Below are 24,273 nucleotides of genomic sequence, written 5' to 3' on the forward strand. Positions count from 1 at the left end.
TCTAAGATAATTAATTTATTATATAAAGTTATAAATATGTCTTGGTTTATGATTTGCAAAATAAATTACGACTTAACAACAGAAATAAAATTATAATTGCAACTAGCAAGTTTCTTATTTTAACAATAAAGACATATTAATAAATATAACGATTGCTATCGTGTGCTTAAGCGTTAATGCAATATCCAATAAAACGTGATACTCTTATTCAAAATATCATATACTTTTAACCTTTTCAAATAATATATACATTATATGAAAGTCTGAATCCGTTTATTAAATCAGTAAAAGTATTTTAGCGGTCAGAACTAACGATTCTGAAACAGGCATATCTATGAACCAGAAAGCATCTTTTGAATATTAAAGCTTGAAAAAAAAATCAAAGCTCAAATTGAATTATTTAGAATAATTTAGAATAATTTAAAAATACAAATTAAATGCAAATAACAAAAGCAAATACATCCCACTGTAGCAGTCTTTTATAATTTCCTGATATTTGCTGTCATCTGTAGAAACCGTGTCCGAACATGTTGTTCACATCGTCCATACTCAAAATTGAAATCGTAAAAAATCAGTAGGTTATCTAATGATACTATTAGAGTGTTTGACGACCTATTCTATATCCAAATAAAACCGAATGCTAGCGTAAAGCTATCTAAACAAAACTATTCCACGTGTAAATTGTTCCAAATTTCATTAAACTAAACAATAAACTCATTTCAAAATTCCTTATTGCAAGAAACTGATGAATTATTCGATTTTTAGGTGCCACATTTTTTTTAACATACTAAGAAGTTAACAAAATTCATAAGCCAGACACAGAAACTGTCGGTTTCTCCACAACTCAATATGGACATCATAACAAGATTTCAAAGCATTAGAACAATTTTAAACGGAAATAACCCAGGCCTATATCAACCTCAAAGAGCTATCAATGCTTCGATCATATATACTATATCTATACATCATTTATTACGATGCATTCTGAAACATGAGTACTTTTAATAAAATCAAATTGCTACAGTTTATTAAAAATAAAGATATAACAATTAGTATTCGGAATCAGTCCATTTAGAATATTTTGAAGCGCATGATCGATAACCATATAATCGTGTCATGTCTTCATCCAACTAGATAGTTGTTTCAAACTTGCGTTTTGTAGCCGTTTGGTCTTATTAGTTTTAGTCCAATTGAACTCTGAAACTAATTTGTAGTAAAGTGCATTTGTTGTTTTCTTAATCTTAATATTTTTTTACGATTGAATTGTAAATGTACATAATATGTACATTTTAAAATTAAAATATGAATATCTTTGATTTCAGTTATATTGTATGGAAGAAAATCAAATAAAAAATATATTAAACACAAAGGCAGCGTGAAAAAACTAAGAGGTTAAATAAATGCAAAGCAATCTGGAAACAATTTATCATATCAACCGATGTTAAAAATGAAAGAAACGATAAATATCCCATTACTTATTTTGATCAGTAACTTTACATCATACAATTAGATTAACACACCTAAAACAATTACAACTGGTCAGTTTGAGTGTGATTCTCGTGTACCGTGAATACAAGTACAGTTTGCTAGTGAACCACATTTTATATATTACAATGTAGTTGTTATAAATATAGAATCAACCAGGAAAAAAACAGGTTTTCAGTCACCCTTTTTTTACCCGTCTCATTCATAACATGACTGGTATCACTTTAAAAAAAATAATTTAATGTGACAATTGTACAAGTGAGAGGTTATGCTAGCTATAAAATCAACTTTAATCTACTTAAAGAGTTTATGATTTTGCCATGTTATTAATGACTTTCCGTTTTGAATTTGCATTGCTGTTCTTTATTTCTGATATTTTACGTTTTACTGCACCAGACCAACCTTTCGACAATATTTTAGTGGTGTTCGATTTCATAATATGTAAAAACAAAAAAATAATCCCGCTGACAGTTATGCCTTTACTGTACTTATAATGTATTTACAGTGACTGACACTATTTCGATTAAAAACTTGGGACTGTCCTTCAACTGAATAACATGCCGTGATCTTTTAACAATTACAATACATAAAACTGTTTTTATTTTTGCTGCTTAAAAGAAAACAATAGATTCAAAATTTCGCCTAGTTTTTTATCTTTTCAAAGTGTCAAAGTGAAGAATTGTGCTTAATATATCAACTACTATTCACATTTATTGGTGTCGTCTGTTAGAATTTGAGAGTATTTATGTTAACCTTGTCTCTTAATTTACTTCTAACTTTCATTAATTTGCCACAAACTTAGTCGTATCACAGTAAAAATACTTTATCACATTAACGACAATGAACTTAACAAAACACTATGTCATACTGTGAAAATTAGCTCACTTATAACATAGACAGCAAGGTTAACTAATTTCATAACTATCGTGTACTTGGCTGGGGGACTATGGTAAATAATGCGAACAAACAGCATTTACCAAAACAAGCACAGTTTTACGTTTTATTCCCAAAGTTTAATAAAATTAAGCCAAGAGAATCATGTGTGCAAGAATAGTTTTTTATTTCATTTTTAAAGCAAATTAATCCAAATTAAGCAAAAAAGTAAAATAACAAAAATACCGAGCGTAAAACAATCTTCCAAACAACCTTAAGTGTTGTGACTTGCAACTAATTTTGTTTGAATTAATTATACGAAAGAATGAACTTGGTTAGGCAGCTAGGAGGGTAAAATCAAAGTATTTTATTCGATACAGCTTTCAATTATAGTCTTTATATTACTGGTAAACTTATGTGCTGTTTCCTCTGAAGTATATTGTGAAGAATAATGGACAGAAATCTTCAAACTGCCATTTAAAACAGATGTCAGAACCAAAAATATTGGGGAATAATCTATTTTGACATCTGAAATGACTTGAAAATCTAAAGGTCGAAAGTTATTTTCAATATCTGGTCTTACAACTATTTGATCAACGTTAGATAATGTAAAGACATTACAGGACTTTCCTTTCCTACGACCATCTTTAATCCAGCTTGGAATATCCTTCTGTAAAACTTGAAGAGGTTTTCTATTGTTTATTACCGCTGCAGTTTGGTCACGGATATTCCTTGCAATATCCCAGTATACTGGCTGTGCAGATTGTTTTGTACTGACTATGACTGATACTGGACACGGCACGACTGCTAATCCTGCGTAGTAATCATCACCATTGTCCATGTATCTACGTAAATTCGTCCAAAAAGCAAACTGAACTTCCACATCATCAGTACATTCTTTTGATTTCAAAAGTTTTGCAAAGGATATCACTAATGCTGCTAATATTGCAGCATTTTTTGAAACTTTTTCACCTTTGCATTTTGAAAAAAAAATCTCAGTTTTGTGGTTGTCTACTACTTGCCATTTCGTCGCGGCTATGATGTTTGGTCTTTTGTATAAGAGCTTTATTTCATCCCTAAAGAAATATTCGTATGCTTGCAGTGCTGTAACGACAGGGGAAATTCGAACGGTTGGGAGACTATAATCTGATTCTTCAAAAGTTGCATCCTTATACTCAAGACCTTTTACTTGTTCCACGGAATCTGGAAATAAATACTCTTCATATTGTGTAGTATGCAATTCATTTTGAATGTCTTTTAATATCGTTAAGAAATCTAAAGTAATCACAAAAGAATATGGAAAATCTACTATGCTATGATGCATTGAAAATACAAAATGAAGTAAATTCTTTTCATTATATTTATCATTCTGTATTAAATTGAATCTCCACAAATGTAATTCGTCTCCAAAATGTTCTGCATACTGGTTTTGAGATACAGGATACCAATTGTTAGTGTCAAACACGCGGATATTTATTGGTACATGGCTTTTTTCTATAAAATATGGACCGTTATTGTCTTCTTTAATGGTCACTCTAAGCATAGGATGTCGTTTAACTAGGATCTCTAGAGCAGCTTCTATTTGAGATATTTTGACGGTCTTTTTGCAACAAAGCAGCGCCATATTTGGTATGATCTTTTGATCCATATACAATATCTGTTCAAGGAAGCCAAGAGGGCGTTGTGCTAGTGATGTCAAGCTTTTGGATCTTTTACATACTTTCAGAGAATGTAACCTAAAATAGAAATGAACGCAAATAGAAAACAAAATATAAATAACAGTGCACATGCGGAAATCTTTTTCCTGCTTTACTGGTCATCATTGAACTTTTAATTTAGGGATTTATGTAGGTTTGGCAATCACCGACGTAGTTTTGACCAGGAAATTCACTCCTGACCACTTTTCTCGAGCTTGGATTTTTCCTCTGGTCGCTGGATCTCGCTTATAAGTCGGTACCCCTCTCTGGATTCTGAATTTTACTCCCAAACTTCCGACTTATAAGCGAGTATCTACGGTAGCCTTGGCTCACACCGAACAGCAAACTATAAAGGGCCCCAAAAAATCACTGGTGTAAAACCATTCAAACGGGAAAACCAACATCCAAATTTATATAAAAAACGAGAAACAAGAAACACTTTATGAACCACATAAACAAACGACAACTACTGAACATCAGATTCCTGACTTAGGACAGGTGCAAACAATTGCAACGGGATTAACAGTTTTAATGGTACCAAACCTTCTCCCTCATCTGAAACAATAGTGTAACACCACAACATAGACAAACACACTATAAAATATCAATTGGAATGGCTAAACTCAATCAAAAAAGTCTAAGTCAGATGAACCATGGCAGATGGACATCTTACAATATATATCATTCCATATACTATTATACCATGTATATATAGTTGTGATGTTATTTACAATATATGACCTAATTTCGAAATTTTAACCATGAATATAATGCCATGATCATATCAACTCAGCCAGAAGGACATGTTAACCTTAATACACTTCATCTTAAACGAAATGCGCATCTGTGCAGATTGATTGTTGGTTGCCTTAACGTCCAGTGGTAAATATTTCATATATGCTCAGGACAAAAACAAGTTAAGTAATTAATACAATAGATCGGTATTGTAATAGAAGACATCCGGGATGACAGTCGGAGAAATTTGGACTGCCACTGGAAAATGAGGGTAAATTGGATAGGGACAGAAATTAATTTTCTCTTGCAGTAGTACGTAGAGCTTGATTTTTATAACTTCTTTTATCGCTATTTTGTGCATTTTTCCTTTGATCTTTTTTTGTGATAACTTTTCATATCATGCTACTCGCTTGAGATGGAAAGTTATCGCTAGAAACTAAGGAGGCACGTGGCGTTGCTAAGGAAATTGACATGAACTTGACATCGTCGTCATAGATAAAATAGAGATAAACAGATTATCATTGGTCATCTCAACTCGATTGCTTTTCTCGCTTTCGCCGTACTGGCTCAAGCGAGAAAATCAATGTCCTTGAGATTATCGACGATAATCTATCAGTATAAGAATAACATGTAAAATCTGTTTATTATTTCGTGTTTTTTTTTATCGTATATCATATCGTTATTTTTAGTTGTAATTTGAGATATTGTGTGTTAAAGGCACATCTTTGATTATTGCTGCTCATTTTTTTTATGTACTTTTGTTGACTTGTGGCGATTTACAGTAGTTTACACCTAGACATATTGTATAGACACCTGTCTATTGTTGAATACGCTATATTGACCAATATAAGTCTTTTGTGTTTTGTGTCGTTGCTTCCTTTATGTCGTATACCCACATCGTTTCAAAATTAACATTACATCGTGTGCATGTTCAAGAATATTGGACATTTCCAAGCGAGATAACCCAAGTTGTTCTTAAGAATTTTTTATAAAAACTAATAGTTTTAAATTTCTTACCGAGATATAATTTTATTATGACACATGATATCTCGTATGTGTATTTAAATTAAGTCTTCGTAATTTTGGTAAATTAACATAACCTCGGTTTTGAATGTATCTGTGATATTCTATTTTTCATTTTCTTTTATCGAAATATATCAAGGCCACGGTATATCAAATTCATAAACAAAATACGCCATTTTGATACATTTTCCTGTATCAAATCTCTTAAAATTCGATAGAACTTTCAATAACAGTTACCACTTTTTATTTCTAAATAATGAAAGTGGGCAAAGCAGACGCTATTATAAAGTCAACCTTTCTGTTATGTCGATCCATGTGCATATTGTACATACAACATCTGTCGAACGGAGGTTTGGAGTTGACATTTCAAAATGCAGTTGACAACAGAAAACATTGATTTAAACTATTTTTTTCTTGATTATTAGATTGTTTCAGCATTTTTCAATCTTATCTGCTATTGAAAAATTTACTGCTACGAAAAATGGAATTTTAATGATTTTTTTAAAGCATCAACATATAGTCAAAGGTACAATAACCACAATAGAAATATAGGGGAAAAAGAAAAAAATATGAATGTTATTTTCAAATGGCCATTGACAACAGTAAACGCTGACTTAAAATTAATCTTTTTGAAGAATCATATTTGGAAATCCTTCTAAAAGTTCACTTGCTATGGATTTTTTTTTATCACATTTAAGGTAAAAAGATATATAACCAGATGCTCCGCAGGGCGTAGCTTTATACGATCGCAGAGGTTGAACCCTGAACGGTTGGGGCAAGTATGGACACAACATTCAAGCTGGATTCAGCTCTAAATTTGGATTGTGATTAAATAGTTGACACAGCATAGGTTTCTGACACAGAATGAATGTGTTCTAATGAACTTAAAATTTTTGTTTTCTCTTAGAGCAATTCACTATGCTGTTGAATATTAATCCTCTCAAAAAAATGTTTGAAGAAATTTTGTTTTTTATTTATGAAATTTCAAATGAGAAAAATTGAACCCAATTTTTTTAATCACATCCCCCTTTCCCTTATTCCAAAACTAATCTCAATTAAAATTTCTAATGGAGTTTGCAACAATAACTACTCATTTAAATACATCATAAAATATTAAGATGTAAAAAAACTGCTTGTTATCACTGAATGGTAAAGATTATTTTAATTTATCAGTTGGTAGTAAAAAGTGAATATACATTGTATATTGTATATAACAAAGATTTAAGTTGATTCTGGACAAAGAAAGATAACTCCAATTAAAAAAAAATCTTGCTATTGCACAATATTTTGCAATTAGATATTTCTTGCTTACTATTCTGGACAAAGAAAGATAACTCTAATTAAAAAAAAATTTGCTATTTCACAATATTGTGCAATTAGATATTTCTTGCCATTGCGCAATACTGTGCAATTGAAAAGACTTGCTATTGCACAATACTTAATATAATAATTTTAAATCCTGATTTGGACCAACTTGAAAACTGGGCCCATAATAAAAAATCTAAGTACATTTTTGGATTCAGCATATCAAAGAACCCCAAGATTTCAATTCTGTTAAAATCAGACTAAGTTTAATTTTGGACCCTTTGGACTTTAGAGTAGACCAATTTGAAAACAGGACCAAAAATGAAGAATCTACATACACAGTTAGATTTGGTATATCAAAGAGCCCCATTTATTCAATTTTTGATGAAATCAAACAAAGTTTAATTTTGGACCCCGATTTAGACCAACTTGAAAACTGGGCCAATAATCAAGAATCTAAGTACATTTTTAGATTCAGCATATCAAAGAACCTAACTGATTCATTTTTTGTCAAAATCAAACTAAGTTTAATTTTGGACCCTTTGGACCTTAATGTAGACCAATTTGAAAACGGGACCAAAAGTTAAGAATCTACATACACAGTCATGACAGTTAGATTCGGCATATCCAAGAACCCCAATTATTCAATTTTGATGAAATCAAACAAAGTTTAATTTTGGACCCTTTGGGCCCCTTATTCTGTTGGGACCAAAATCCCAAAATCAATACCAACCTTCCTTTTATGGTCATAAACCTTGTGTTTAAATTTCATAGATTTCTATTTACTTAAACTAAAGTTATTGTGCGACAACCAAGAATAATGCTTATTTGGGCCCTTTTTTGGCCCCTAATTCCTAAACTGTTCAAACCAAAACTCCCAAAATCAATCCCAACCGTTCTTTTGTGGTCATAAACCTTGTGTCAAAATTTCATAGATTTCTATTAACTTAAACTAAAGTTATAGTGCGAAAACCAAGAAAATGCTTATTTGGGCCCTTTTTGGCCCCTAATTCCTAAAATGTTGGGACCAAAACTCCCAAAATCAATACCAACCTTCCTTTTGTGGTCATAAACCTTGTGTTAAAATTTCATAGATTTCCATTCACTTTTACTAAAGTTAGAGTGCGAAAACTAAAAGTATTCGGACGACGACGACGACGACGACGACGACGCAGACGACGACGCCAACGTGATAGCAATATACGACGAAAATTTTTTCAAATTTTGCGGTCGTATAAAAAATTATAACAGGGTATAAGTGTTTCCCGTTTACATCAATGATAACTATATATTAGATTTATCAATGACATAGCACGTGAACTGATAAATGTAAAACAAATAAATGTCCTCCATTCTTGTGTATATCTGTCGTCCCGTTTATCCATCCGAAACAAATACTGTAAGTGCACATGCAAAAGAATGGTAAGAGATACCAAAGGAACATTCCAACTCATTAGTTTAAAATAAAAATAAATGGAAAGGCTAAAAAAGACACAGACAAACAGATAAAAGTAAATTAACAAAAATACTCCGAGGGAAATTCAAACGGAAAATCCTTTATAACATGGCAATATCAAAAAACACATTAAACGCATGGAAAACGACTGTCATATTCTTCAATTGGTGCAGGCATTTCCTTATGTAAAAAATGGTGGATTAAATCTGGTTTTATAGCTAGCATAACCTCTCACTTGTATGACAGTCGCACTGAATTCCATTATATTGACAACAACGTCCGAAACAAACAGACATAATAAGTAGAAACGTCAAAAATTAGGGTACAGCAGTCAAAATTGTAACATAATTTTAATCATTGTAAAATAAATACTTACTGTTTAACGAAAAAAATGGCATATAGACAAAAAGTACGTAAGCAAAAATGAATGACAAGCATTCAAAATTGACCTTTGCACAAAAAAAAACAATGGTGGGACTTACAAGTACCGCACCACATCATAAGGTTATAATAAAAAAAATTAACTAAACAGTTAAGATAAAAAATATATAAGGACAAACAAAAAGAACTTTAACACGTAATAAAGACGACAAACAACGTCAATACCTAGACTTCAAGACCATCATGCATTATTAGTGAAGTTGATACTCTCTAGCATTAGCATACATTTATAACACATGACAGCTTTCATACATGAATATAGAGAACTGCAACAAGAATCTTTATTTGTGATCCTCAATGCTCTTCAACTTCGTACTTGTTTGGCTTTATAAATATTTTGATATGAGCGTCACTGATGAGTCTTAGGTAGACGAAAAGCGCGTCTGTCGTACTAAATTATAATCCTGGTACCTTTGATAACTATTTATTTGTAGTTGAAATCTCTTATACTAGTAATTGAATTAACCTTTTGTATTATTTTTCAGCAATCTGTCAGGTCTTGTGTATGTTTTCTTTAGTTTTTAAGCAGATAATCAAACACGTTTTGTTTTGTTATAAAAACTGTATATGTATAAGGCTCTGCAGAAAGTATGCATCAAGATTTGGTTTTATCGATTATTATTTATTGCTTCGTTTTACGGGGCGCCGAATGGGACTCTTGTGGTTTTGTACTCAAAATTCAATTTTGTACGGACAAAAGTGACTTTTGTTCAACAAAAATAAGTTCAGTTTAACAAAATTTGTATCATACTACAAATTTAAAATTTTGTCATACAAAATTATCTATCAGCGGACAAAAGTCACTTTTGTCATGACAAAATTCATTTTTGTTACACAGACTTGAATTTTGTTACCTAATTTGAAAATTGGGCGACAAAAGTCAATTTTGTATTCAAATTAGTTTAGTTTGGTTTTTGTCTCAACAAAATTGACAAAATTGACTTTTGTCTCAACAAAATTGACAAAATTGAATTTTGTCTCAACAAAATTGATTTTTGTCTCACGAAAGTCAATTTTGTCTCACGAAAGTCAATTTTGTGAATTTTGTCGTCACAAAAATGATTTTGTCGTCACAAAATTGACTTTTGTCTCAACAAAATTGACAAAATTGACTTTTGTCTCAACAAAATTAACAAAATTGACTTTTGTCTCAACAAAATTAACAAAATTGACTTTTGTCTCAACAAAATTGACTTTTGTCTCAACAAAATTGACTTTTGTCTCAACAAAATTGATTTTTGTCTCAACAAAATTGACAGAATTGACTTTTGTCTCAACAAAATTAACAAAATTGACTTTTGTCTCAACAAAATTGACAAAATTGAATTTTGTCTCACAAAATTGAATTTTGTCTCACAAAATTGAATTTTGTCTCACAAAAATCAATTTTGTCTCACAAAAGTCAATTATGTCTCACAAAAGTTAATTTTGTCTCACAAAAGTCAATTTTGTCTCACAAAATTGAATCTTACCTCACACAATTGACTTTTGTGATTTAATTTCCATATCAGGTAACAAAAGTCAATTTTGTATGCAAATATGTTTATATTTGCATACCTTTTAGACAAAATTGACTTTTGTCATGACAAATATGAATTTTGTCTACAAAAATGAATTTTGTCATGACAAAAATTAATTTTGTCTACACAAATGAATTTTGTCATCACAAAATTGAAGTTCTCACAAAACAAGTCTGTAGCACATAGTTTTGTAAGACAAAAATGATTTTGTTATGACAGAATTGAATTTTGTACAAAACCACAAGAGTCCCATTCGGCGCCCCGTACGTTTAGCATTGCTTTGTAATGTCGACGATCAGCAATCAATAAGCGGTTTTGGGAGCAAAGCTTCTACTTGTTGACATCTAGTTAACTTTTAAGTGATAAATAAAAGGAAAATATAAAATATTCTTATTTATATTGTTAACAGATCGCTCAACAATCTTGAAAATTGTTATTTGACAGCCTACGAGTTATTTCATCGTTTTTTTTTTCTAACTACATCAAGCCCTTAAAAACGCCATGTTATTTAAAACAAGAGTGCACACACTGAAATGTCTCGCCTTCTATATTAATCATTGATATTATGTTGATAGTCCTAAGTATAAAGCTAAGCTTTATTACAACTGTCACATAAACTTAACATTAAACAAGATAACTAAACAAAGACCAATGAACCTTGAAAATGAGGTCAAGGTCAGATGAACCAAGCCAGGCAGACATGTACAGCTAACAATGCTTCTATACAACATATATAGTTGACCCATTACTTATAGTTTAAGAAAAATAGACCAAAACACAAAAACTTAACACTGTGCAATGAACCGTGAAAATGAGGTCACGGTCAAATAAAACCTGCGCAACAGACATAAAGATCATAAAATATTTCCATACACCAAATATAGTTGACCTATGGCATACAGTATTAGATAAAAAGACCGAAACTCAAAAACTGAACTTTGACCACTGAACCATAAAAATGAGGTCAAGGTCACATGACATCTGCCCGCTAGACATGTACACCTTACAATCATTCCATACAACAAATATAGTAGACCTATTGCATATAGTATGAGAAAAATAGACCAAAACACAAAAATTTAACTATAACCACTGAACCATGAAAATGAGGTCAAGCACAGATGACACCTGCCAGTTGGACATGTACACCTTACAGTCCTTCCATACACCGAATATACTATCCCTATTGTTTATAGTATCTGAGATATGGACTTGACCACCAAAACTTAACCTTGTTCACTGATCCATGAAATGAGGTCGAGGTCAAGTGAAAACTGTCCGACAGACATGAGGACCTTGCAAGGTACGCACATATTAAATATAATTATCCTATTACTTATAATAAGAGAGAATTCAACATTACAAAAAATTTGAACTTTTTTTTTCAAGTGGTCACTGAACCATGAAAATGAGGTCAAGGACATTGGACATGTGACTGACGGAAACTTCGTAACATGAAGCATCTATATAAAAAGTATGAAGCATCCAGGTCTTCCACCCTCTAAAATATAAAGCTTTTAAGAAGTGAGCTAACACCGCCGCCGCCGCCGCCGGATCACTATCCCTATGTCGAGCTTTCTGCAACAAGAGTTGCAGGCTCGACAACAAAATACTTTGATTGCAGATTAAACACTGTCACTATCTTCTTCTGGTATACTTTTCAATGAATAGATTTGAGTAATGTTTTTTTTATTTCATCTGTATATCTTTCTACAGTCTCCGATGATGTATAAGACGATTCATATGCGACGCCAAGATGTAAGATTCCGTTTAACTCGTGTGTCAGCATCATAAATATTGGACAATAATCAATTTTAATATCCGATAGCATTTGGCATTCTAACAATTGAAAATTTTCATTCTTTTCCAATGCCAGACCTACGTTTTCGATGTTAGACAATGTAATAACATAATCAGACTTCCCGCGTTTTCTTCCATTTTTCACATTGGTTTCAATGTCTCCATATAGAATATCCAATGGTTTTTTGTTCTTAATGGCATCTGAGACTTGACCTTTGATGTATGAAGAAAATTTCCAAAATTCATCATCTAACGACTCAACCGAGGTAACATCCACATTTACTTCAACAGGACACAAAACTACAGCCATACCCGGATAAAATTCCACACTGGTGTTTATGTATTTTCGTAGATCGGCAGCAAATACAAATTGTACTGTAACAGTTTCCAGGCATCCATTTTTTTTCAGAAGTTTACAAAAGGAAATTACACTCGCTGCCAACATTGCCGATGTGACGGACACAGATTCGGTCTTGCACTTTGAAAAAAATCTTTGAGAAGTTTCACGATCAAATTTTATACGGCAGCCAGCACAAAATGTTCTTTTGGCTTTTGCCAATTGTGCTATTTCTTGTTTAAAATATTTTTCATAAGCTTGCAATGACGTAATGTTATCACACTTTATGGTTGAATTATTTCCAATGATCCTCTTATCTTCTGGATATGTCAGGATCTGCTCTATTGGTGGATGATATGTGAACTTTGATCTTTGTTGAAAAGCAGTTGAACCGTTCTGTAGATCTTTCAAAATTTCCAAGAAATCAAGAAGAATCAGGTAGTAGTACTGAAAATCAGCTATACAGTGATTCATCATAAATGTAAACCGAAAAGAATTATCTTCTGTATATTCAAGTGGCTTAAGCCATGTAAACCTCCACAATCGGCCATTATTGGCTAATCGCGTACAAGAATACTCATCTTTCATTACAGCTTCATAGTCATTATCATTTTCAATATGTATGTCGGTTGACACATTTTCAAACTCAACAAAATAAGGTATATTGTCCCGTTCTTGTACATACATACGCATCATTGGGTGACGCGATATTAATATTTCAAAAGCCGAATGTATCTGATTTACATCAACTGGCTTCTTGCAAGACAGCATAAACATGCCTGGAACGATCTTTAAATCTTTATAGAACAGTGTCTCGAGATTACCAAGTTGTCTCAATACTTTCTTATGAGTATTAGATTTTACACTGGATAACTGGAATTCTGATCGACTATCTGTTTCTTTATCTGATGAAGATAGTTCTGAAGTCCTAAACATATTTATAGCAGATGAAGAGAATTTCAAATATCTACCAAGTTTTCCAACGTTGCACGACGTTGAATTGCCACACCTGTTCCAAAAAAAGTGGATTTTTAAAACACTTTACATATTTACTATAAATAGGCAGAATGCGATGTAACTACAGAACAACATCAACCAAACAAACAAAAAAGCAGATAATATTTTTTCATAAAATACCGAGTGGTACTTTGAGGGGTGCACATTATATAAACAAAAAGAGGTAGAATAGAGGGACGAAAGATACCAGAGGGAGAGTCAAACTCAAAGATAGAACATAAACTGACAACGACATGGCTAAAATAAAAAAATAAATGATAGTACAGAAGACACAACATAGAAAACTAAAGACTAAGCAACACGAACCTCATCAAAAACTTGAAAAAAAACAACAAAAAAGCGGTGATCTCAGGTGCTCCTGTAGAAGATAGAAGGTCACCAACAAAACGTAATAACGGTTGGTATTTATTCTTTTTTCAGTGTTTGAAAAACGGATATTGCAAGGCAGTAAGAGATAAACGATATCTTAAACGTTTTGTCAGACAGTAAGGCAACGCCAATGAGACAACCCTCTAGAAAAGCAAAAGAACAAAGATGTGAACGATAAAATCATTAGTCTGTGTACGGTTTTTCGGGAATTAAAAGAAAAACATACCGTATAGTTGGTACCGTGTAGTGTGACAATACAGCGACCAACAACAACTTTTACAACTTGATTACAGGTTCGTGACTTTCGATAGGCAAACAAAAAATCAGGCGGATTTTTTTTACGTGTTTGTGAGGTGTTTATACCCCATTACCTGGGTTGTTAGTGTAACAAAAATAAACATATGAGAACAAACAGTAAAAAATAGGGTTGTAAGGAATAAAACGACGCTCTTGTATAGTATTGTGAAAATTGGTGTAAAGGGTTAAAATCTAATACAAAAATCTCTTGATTCTTATTACAAATGGTGTTAAAATATTGGGGATATTTCAATATCATATTTTAAAATGATTAAAAAGTAAATTAAACGGTACATAATACGCATAGTAATAAATCAAGAAACACACTTTTCCGTACCTGCCGACAAAGCAGCTAACAATATTATACTACAACAATCATTTGTTTGGTGTATTTCTAGCTAGTGTTTTAGCGATATTTTTCAACATTGTCATAAAGCGGGAGGTTCGGCAATGCATTAAACCAGATTCAGCCCACCTTTTCTTCTTAATTTGTCCTGTACCAAGTCATGAAAATGGCAGTTTTTATCAAATAGTTCGTTTCTGTGTGGGTTGGCTTTAGTTTTTGTTGTACTTCAGATCTATTGTTTCTTTGTATGTTTTCCTTTTATTGTTGATGTGTTTCCCTCGGTTTTGGTTTGTAACCCGGACATGATTTCTATCGATCGATTTATAAATTTTGAACACCGGCAAACTACTGTTGCATTTATTCATAACCACACGAGAGCTTAATGCCTCTTCTGAATACTTGAATCTCCCTACTATGTATTGGTTACTTAATCTACAACAGAAAAAAATACATAAAATCGATCGATTTATGACTTTTGAACACCGGTATACTACTGTTGCTTTTATTCATAAATCACACGAGAGTGTAAGGCCTGTTCTGAATGTTTGAATATCTCTACTATGAATTGGTTACTTAGTTTAAATATATTTATTTATAGTGGATTGGGAAACAAGTTTTGCAACTTATATTAATCCCTTTCCACTTTGCGGGTGCGAATATGTTTAAACTAATTGGTTACTTAAACTGCACCAGAAATAAAATAAGTAAAATATAATTTCTTCAAATCGGTGGTACTTTAACATATGAAAATAGTGGAATTATTTATTTTTGTTTTAGTGTACAAAATTATTTGGATGTTTTATATAAATTACGTACTTTTGATGGTCCTTTTGATACGGTTGACAGTTTAAAGTTTTACAATTATGTCAAACATTTTGGTTTCCTATTTAATTGAATGTTTTTTGAAAATCTAATTGCAAATTCATCTACTGTAAATCACATAAAGTCTTCTTCAATGAGAAAGGTAAATATACCAGATATACTTACTGGGTGTGTGATAAGATGCTTGAAGCTGTGAATTGTCTCTTTGACAACATTTATATTGATATAAGAAGATGTGGTATGAGTGTCAATGAGACAACTCTCTATCCATGTCACAATTTATAAAAGTAAACCATTATAGGTTAAAGTACGGTCTTCAACACGGAGCCTCGGCTCACACCGAACAGCAAGCTATAAAATGACCAAAAAAAGTTACTAGTGTAAAACCATTCAAACAGGAAAACAAACAGTTTTATCTAAATAAAAAACGAGAAACACTTATTGACCACATAAACAAACGTCAACTACTGATCATAAGATTTCTGACTTAGGACAGGTTTAAACAGCTGTAGCGGGTTTTAATGTTACCAAACCTTCGCCCTTATTTGAAACAAAAGTGTAACATCACAATATGGAAAGGTACATTATAAAATATCAATTGAAATGGCTTAACTCAATCAAAAGACTTTCAGAAACAGTTCATGTTAATCAATGAATCATACAAATGGTTCAATAGGAACACTGAAGTACAATAAAATGGTTTAACTCAATCATACAAATGGTTTAAATGGCAAGTTAACTCAATCATACAAATGGTTCAAATAGCTTAAATTAATCAAAGAACTGTATCAGAAAAAGTTCATGTTAATCAAGGAATCATGCGAATGGTTCAAGATGAAGAAACATTTTGTCAGACAGTGAGACAAAGCAATACGATTTGTAGGTTTCATCAATACAGTTTATCAACAGGTTGTAGGAATTCCTTTGAGCACCTTTAATATCAGACAAGTTCTTGTACTGTTATCAGTGAAGGATCCAGAAATTTTCATTAGTGGGGGCCCACTGACTGACCTAAGAGGGGGGCCGCTCCAGTCACGCTTCAGTGATTCCCTATATAAGCAACCAATTTTTTCCCAAAAAAGGGGAGGCCCGGGCCCCCTGGGACCCCCCCCCCCTAAATCCGCCTCTGGTTATGATTAACAGTTTATGGCAAAATTAGTAAAGACCCGTTTAAATTGCTTTTAATTGATATATCATATCACTTTATATTTTAAAAACAATCATGGAATTTACCATAACGACTCTACTTTCAATAAATCCAATATAAACGTCTTTTAACGTAAATACAAAATTTGGTATCTATTTTGGGTTTATTCCTTAATTTAGATATACCAGTTTTACACGGGGAAAAAATCCACACAAAAATATAAGACATAAGCGACGATATTTCGTTCCCTATTGTTAATTTTCCCTTTTAGGACGATGATATTTCTTTGGTCCAGTCTTACAATGTTTAACTGTTTATATACCACAACACATGTGCATGTATCTAAAATGACGTTTTGGATTATAATGAAGATAATCTACGACGTTTTGAATTATAATGAAGATAATCTACGTATTACAGGTAAATTATTGATTCACGGAATTCGTCAACAAAAATTACTGAAAACTTTTACTTAATCCTTCCAGATATACAAAGATTTGGTTTGGAAGTTTGAAATAATTATTATTTGCTTTGTACTAGCTTTTAGTAACTGCGAATACTCTCAGATCTGAACTTGTGTCTATTGTGTTTTTGTTCGGATTTTATGTGCCTTATAGTGATCTGAAAAATCTAAAGAGAGATCATGTCAGTAGATATATACAAACCATCAACGTTTCTTGATATTGGAGAAAGTTAATGAGGCCCCTCATGGGGGGGGGTCCTAGTAATCACATAATCACCATTTTTTTGCCAATATAATCACATATTAATCATTAAATATTTGCTTATCTTTAGTAATCAAATAATCATAAACTAAAAATACAGTCCTAGGTAATCAAATAATCATGAAATATTTGGCTTAATAATCAAATAATCATTAAAAAAACGGCCAAGTAATCACATAATCAAAAACCCCATGAGGGCCCTCGTTAATAAAGATGTTTTTGTGTAATTGTCCGAAAACTAGAAAATCATCCTTTTTAATGAAAAACCCTAAAACTCGGAAACGTAAAACTTATAAAAAACGAAAAGAAGCTTACGTAAATAGATATTTTAAACAATTCATCAAGGTTTCGTTCGAATTGGTTCTAGCGTTTTTAGTTTTTGTCTGTGGTGTTGACGACGGAAAGACAGACGGACAACAGTATACCATAATACGTCCCGTAAACGGGCGTAAAAAAACAAATGTTCATCTAACATCGACTCGACTCTGTCAACCAAATACAGTTCAAACAGTTATCTTAGTCACTGAGCAACAGACAAAAGCAATAAAACCTAATATTGACCCTTGTCCTTTAGCGAGGAAAATGAAGCTTATATCAATTTATCATTTAATAAATTATGAGACGATGTCATGACGCTAAAATATGAAAATCTTCTAGTGATATTTACCTGAATGATTCATTTAAAAGTAAAGCCTGTAAATCTTCTTGAACTGGAAATGTGTGGTAACTTTTAAGCCGAATGACTCTTGCAAAAAAACCGAATAAGTCTGTATATCTTGTGAAAAACTGATTTCTGATATAAAAACTGAATTCCGAAGCATGATTTATGGAATGTACTATTAAAAATACTAACCTGTTAAGACATTTTGTAAGGATTGTTCTTCCGGCAAACATTTTGGACGCTGGACTGATTACAAAAATCTGTAACAAAATATTCATAACTTATTCGTGTTAATACTGAATGGTAAAACATATATCTGCATCAATATATATAGTTGTGAAGATTGTGAACCTGCTTGACGAATTTTGTATTTGGTCAAACTCATATTTTTTATTATTACAATTTTTGTAAGATTAAAATTCTGTTCACGCTAATTTCTCACTTACATTAATTTAAAACTTTTTGTGAGCAAGAAAGAACTAGTAAATGTGTTATTTTAACGTTCAGCTCCGCCGAGACTGGTCAAATAGAAGACAAACCTATCTGACCTAAGCCGCCTCTGTACTTTTAAAGTTCCCTGTTATGTATTTATTACTTTAACAACACAAAAAACCAACTTCGAATTTCTTTCAGCTCAACTTCAAGTCCGTGTTCTTTAACTAATCTTGCGGTCCTATTGACTAGTTCAAGAACAACTCTTTTTTTCATTTATGTTGTCAACGATTGCTTTTCGATTTTCTACATCATTTATCATTCTCATTTTTTGTTCTTGGTTTCATCAAATACTACTCCAAAAAATCTTATTGCGAACACATAGATTGGTGCAACCCGTACACAAAGCCTTTCTCTGTAATGAACAAGATATTTTAGTACTGTCACTGAGCTCAGATGATGATGAGGGTTTAAAGCTGTTAATTTGTTAGCCTTTTTCATCTGTGTTCGTTTCAGCAAAAAATTTACAGAAGCCTGTTTGTATTCCCAATGGGTACTGTTTGCAACCCTTTATTAACTGATTTATGTCCGTACTGTTATATCTCCCAGTGTGGAAGGCCAATTAAAATATAGATACGTCTGTTTTCGTTTAATGGAAGAAGAAAAATAACACTTATCATTCCCTTCAGGGATACGAAAATTAATCTTATAATATACTGTAGAAATTTTTAACTATACAGATAAGTGACTGAAATTAATTCTAATATTAACAGCAATAGTTTAAGGCACTGGCTACGGTTACATGGAAATGTAACAATAATAAAAATATTATTGTTACGTTGGAGACTAATTGCCGGAATGCAAAGTTGGGTAATGAACCGATTAATTAAGAATGTAACAATAATTATTGAGGCTACGGTTACATTGCGTTATTGTTACATAAAAAACAGCAATGTACGCTAGATTCATTAAACTTAAATCTTCTATAGTTTTATTGCTTAATTCTTTTATATGTACTAAATAATACTTGTAATAATGATAAATAATAAATATTATTATTTAACAAATGGTGTTTACATAGTTTTATGTATTAATTTTGTTTTTGATGTTTGTAAAGATACTACACCAGATTAGGAGTGCCAAAGGCGAAAAATATACTAGTAGTTCAATCGTTTCACTTTTAAGTATTTAACAGCACATCTAATCTTAATTTACTGTTCGATTATACTTTGAAAAACGGATGAAGAGATTCCTATTATCAGTTTTGTTTAGGGTGAAAAAATTGAAAATTGGGATGCGTTTGAAACGAAACAATATCAAGACACAAATTCCATTCAACTATACAAACGCAGCTCTAAATAATTTGATACATCAAAAGCAAAGTTTGCTAACTGTGAACTAAAATACTGGGAACTTCTGTATACATGTATCCATGGAGGACGTAATTTCGTTCATCAAAAATGTTAAACATGCTTTATCAACCACTTACTGGATATGTAGAAACTGTCATTGTAAATAAAAAAATAAAGAAACTGTATGTAATTATTGTATTTATTGTAAATATAAAATAAATGTCTTCAACTTTTATATATTTAGTAATAATTACTAGTCCCGTCGTTCATCGCTGTTTTTCGTGTAACAATAACGCAATGTAACCGTAGCCTCGATAATTATTGTTACATTCGTAATTAAACAGGTCTCTACCCAACCATACCTTCCGGCATTTAGTTTCCAATGTAACAATAATATTTTTATTATTGTTACATTTCCATGTAACCGTAGCCATAGACCGAATAATCTGTCTCTTGTGTGGGTACATTTGTCATTTCATATTTTCTTTTCATCATTTGGCTATTTATTATTATTTTTTTTTGTGTCCACACAAAACATGGACACAAAAAAAAATTAATAAATAGCCAAATGATGAAAAGAAAATATGAAATGACAAATGTACCCACACAAGAGACAGATTATTTGGTCTACCGTAGCCAGTGCCATAGTTTAATTAATATCTTTTTTTTTATTTTTGTTATATAAGCTGTTCTATATTATGCGAGAACCTGGTCCTGTCTTTGTAATTAGTGTTATCTGTTGTACATAAAGAGAGTACCTGTTCTCACATATGAAAATATGGTTCCTCTACAAAGGCGGTTAAAGATAAGTTAGATTTAAAAAAAAGAAGATGTGGTAGGATTGCCAATGAGACAACTCTCCACAAGAGACCAAAATGACACAGAAATTACCAACTATAGGTCATCGTACGGTCTAAGTCTTCAACAATGAGCAAAGCCCATACCCGTCCGGATAGTCAGCTGTAAAAGGCTCGAGAAAAGGTCCCGTATTGACAATGTAAATCAATTCAAACGAGAAAACTAACAGCCTTATTTATATATAAAAAAATGAACGAAAAACAAATATGTACTTCTACTTCTACCAATACAGACTGTAACACATAAACAAACGACAACCACTGAATTACAGGCTAGTTATCACTTCTTTTTGTGAATAACTGCTTGTAACTTTAAAAAGACAATCCAGTCTGTTTTAAAAGTGATTACTTTCCTTTTTCCTATCATAGTTATACATCAAATATTTCGCGATATAAATCGAACACTAAGTACTTCAAAATCCCTTGTGAAATTGACCACAAGACGGTTTTATTTTTATTCCATTGATCTAAAATTACCACCAATCACGTGATTAATAGATCGCATCTAATAACCGGATGCTGTAAAAAGGAATATTGTAAATATTTCTTCCTGATCATGTCAACGACAAGTCTTTTAATAACTTGTCTTGCTTCGATTGTTTTCCTCATTGGTAAGAAAATTTTAACAAATGTACATACCCCTAAACTCGTAACACTCTACATGTTTGTTATTGATATCACTTGTGATTATAAACAGTGTCAAGGTCGGTTGTGTTTACACGAGTAGAAAAAAGGGGGGATATGGTTTTGTGAGGGATTTTTTTTGGGAAAGTAGGCTTGGCCTCTGAACGGCAAAAACTGCATGAACTTAGGGACTGGTGGTTTTTGACCAGAGAGTGGCGTGGAGGACGGGCGGCTTGACAATTTGTTTGGGAAAAAGGGGAGGTATCAAAATTTTAATACTTCATAAATGAGATCACTACTTTAACACAGTGTTATAGTTATCTCAGTTAAGATGGGGACATCTATTTGGCTATAGCTAATTTGATGAATGCACAAAATCAATATCTGATTTTTTTCAGCAGAAGTGTCTAATATAAAAGAGGGTAGGAATGCCCTTTACTGTCAGGCTAGGAATGCTCTTTACCTTCAGGCTTGAAATTCCCTTTACTGTCAGGCTTGAAACTTCATTTTCGGCTACCCTTATGCTGAGTTCACACGTAATTCGAATTCAATTCGTAATAACTAATTCGAATTAGTTTAATTCGCATTCGAAACGTTCTACGTCCTAACGTCAATTCTAATATCGAATTGCAATGCGCTTTTAATTCGTATTCACAAAAGCGTATTTCTAATGCAAATTGGATAATTCAAATTAGCCAATTCAAATCAATTCGGATTAATAAAGAAGAGTGTGTGAACGCATTCGATTCAAATTTAATTCGAACTAAATGTCCGTGTGAAGGAGGCATTAGTGTTAAATGGGTTAAATTTTACAGTGATTTGTCAAATTATCCTTTTCTTCATTCGTCAGATCTCTCAAATAACTTATCGTTAAAAAAAAATTTTGGAAAAAAATTAATGAGATTCTTTTAATCAGTCGATTTTTTTTTATCGTCTAAAAGGAAGTGTACATTTTATTGACATGCACCAAAAATGACTGTTAACATCATTTGACAAAAATTTTTACCATTATTCGTCATGAAGGTTCCCCCAATACAACCCTCTTAAAAAGAAGTAAGATATGATCACCAAACTTTGAATTATAAGGCTACCCTCCACCAGAGACCAAATTAAATGACATACACATTATAAGTAAACATGTGTAGGTCACTGTATGGCCTTCAACAATGAGCAAAATTCATACTGCAAAGTCAGTTATAGAAGGCCCCTAAATGACAAATGAAACCTATAACGGATGTACAAAACAAAGAACGGAAAATGATGTACAGTAACAAACAATAACCACTTAAAGCATGCTCCTGACTTGGGACAGACACATATACTCATACAGAATGTGGCAGGGTTTAACTACATGTACATGTATACATTTGTAACATGAGAACAAATTATAAAAATCAGTTGAAAAGAGCTGAACTCTGTCAACCTACATGTGGCCTCTTGTTCAAAACCAATATACATGTCAACCTACATGTGGCCTCTTGTTCAAAACCAATATACAACTCATAAAAAATCATGCATCTAAGACTTAAAATATCAAAAGAATATACAAAGAATTTATTGTAAAGAATGTAAAAGACCCGATTAGACCTGTATACGTGCACTTTTTTCAAAATGGCAACCATCATTCTGGAATTTCTCTTTTTATAGTTTCAATCTTAATATCCAACAAGCAAACAGAAGATTGTCACGACTCGCATATATATTTAAAAATAAAATTGTATCTAAAAAATTCAAAGAATTTATTTATACACTAAAAAATTAGTCAATGCCACTTTTTTCATACATGTACTACAATGTACCCCTTGTGTCTTTATCTTCAAACTTCATGTCAATGGTTGTTTTCTTATGTCATGATGATCTTCTGTTTGTTTGTTGGACATTAAGAATGAAAATATATAAAGGAGCTGATGGTTAAATGTCTTAGTTTTTGCAGGTTTTCTAAAATTTTCTGATTTTACTCCTTTCCATTATACATTGTATATATGTTCCAGACCATATGAGTATTTGGACCGTACGCGTACGGTCCGGACCGTATACGTACATGTATACTCGTACGGTCCGACCATACGCGTACGGTCGGACCGTATGAGTATACGCGTACGGTCCAGCTGATGTTTTGGGATCATATTGGTTAAATTTAAACAAATATTTATCAAAATCATTATTGTTAGTTATACAAATTGATTTTATTACATGTGTATGGATGAAATGATTAAGCGAACAATTGAAATTAAATATGTGTTTATTTTTATATCCGTGATTCCTATTTTGGTACTCAAGGTGACACTGACTTCCACAAAGAACGTCATATTTTTTTTACAGTAACATAATTTGTTCATGCACGTTGCTTTGCATTTTTTTTTGTAAAGTTCCTTAATATTCTAAAACGATTGTCCTCCCACTCTAAGTTTACTTCCGATAACTTCAATTTTAATTAGCATACTTGGCTTCAATATATGAATTACTGACATGCTAAATACAGGAGATTAACAGATTAAATAAACGTGATTTTTTAAAATAGTTATAACATTATTTTGTTTTATTTCAATTACTATTGAACTTTTTACATTAATTTGAGATGTAAGCTATGTTGATCTGTTATATACATTTGTATCTGATAAACGTGACCAACTTCTTAATATTAGTCAGACTGTACGCGTACGGTCCGACCGTATGCGTATTTTGAAAATACTCCAAATACGGTCCAAATACTCATACGGTCTGGAACATATATATATAATTTTAAAAAACATTGACAATAAAACATTTAGCTGTTCCCTTCAATGATAAATTGTAAAACACATGATTGTTCATTCTTTTCAATGGTCTAAGATGATATCTGGGAGTCAAGTTAAACTTTTCATGCCTTTGGAAAGGGGGGTCTTGAATTAATTTTCCCTCTTCTAGATGGGGACTGGAAAAAATTTTAAAAATTCTGATGTTTCCTCCCCA

At 32.0% G+C, this 24,273-nt stretch overlaps 2 protein-coding genes across 4 annotated transcripts in view; one reads left to right on the forward strand and one right to left on the reverse strand.

The window, feature by feature from the left end:
• On the reverse strand, window positions 1-21,399 carry LOC143045999 (uncharacterized). 3 transcript variants are annotated; one of them, XM_076218923.1, is made up of 4 exons: window positions 21,337-21,371; window positions 18,249-18,316; window positions 15,689-15,874; window positions 10,914-13,681 (listed from the first exon to the last, which is right to left on the reverse strand). In XM_076218923.1, the coding sequence occupies exons 3-4, from the start codon at window positions 15,736-15,738 to the stop codon at window positions 12,196-12,198; spliced, it is 1,536 nt and encodes a 511-aa protein (XP_076075038.1). In that variant the 5' UTR covers window positions 15,739-15,874; window positions 18,249-18,316; window positions 21,337-21,371; the 3' UTR covers window positions 10,914-12,195. The 3 variants fall into 3 exon arrangements, with proteins under 3 accessions (XP_076075056.1, XP_076075038.1, XP_076075047.1); XM_076218941.1 differs by lacking the exons at window positions 10,914-13,681; window positions 15,689-15,874 and adding an exon at window positions 1-4,094 and having other exon boundaries at window positions 21,337-21,399; XM_076218932.1 differs by lacking the exon at window positions 15,689-15,874 and having other exon boundaries at window positions 21,337-21,399.
• The window catches only part of LOC143046012 (uncharacterized), a 13,915-nt gene continuing 10,806 nt past the window's right edge, over window positions 21,165-24,273 (forward strand). The window contains exon 1 of the mRNA XM_076218952.1: window positions 21,165-21,308. Within this exon, the coding sequence (XP_076075067.1) occupies window positions 21,254-21,308 (55 nt within the window). The 5' untranslated portion in view covers window positions 21,165-21,253. The remainder of the gene's footprint in view (window positions 21,309-24,273) is intronic.

The sequence above is a fragment of the Mytilus galloprovincialis genome, chromosome 1, assembly GCF_965363235.1.
Source record: "Mytilus galloprovincialis chromosome 1, xbMytGall1.hap1.1, whole genome shotgun sequence".
NCBI classification, from domain to species: Eukaryota; Metazoa; Mollusca; class Bivalvia; order Mytilida; family Mytilidae; genus Mytilus; species Mytilus galloprovincialis.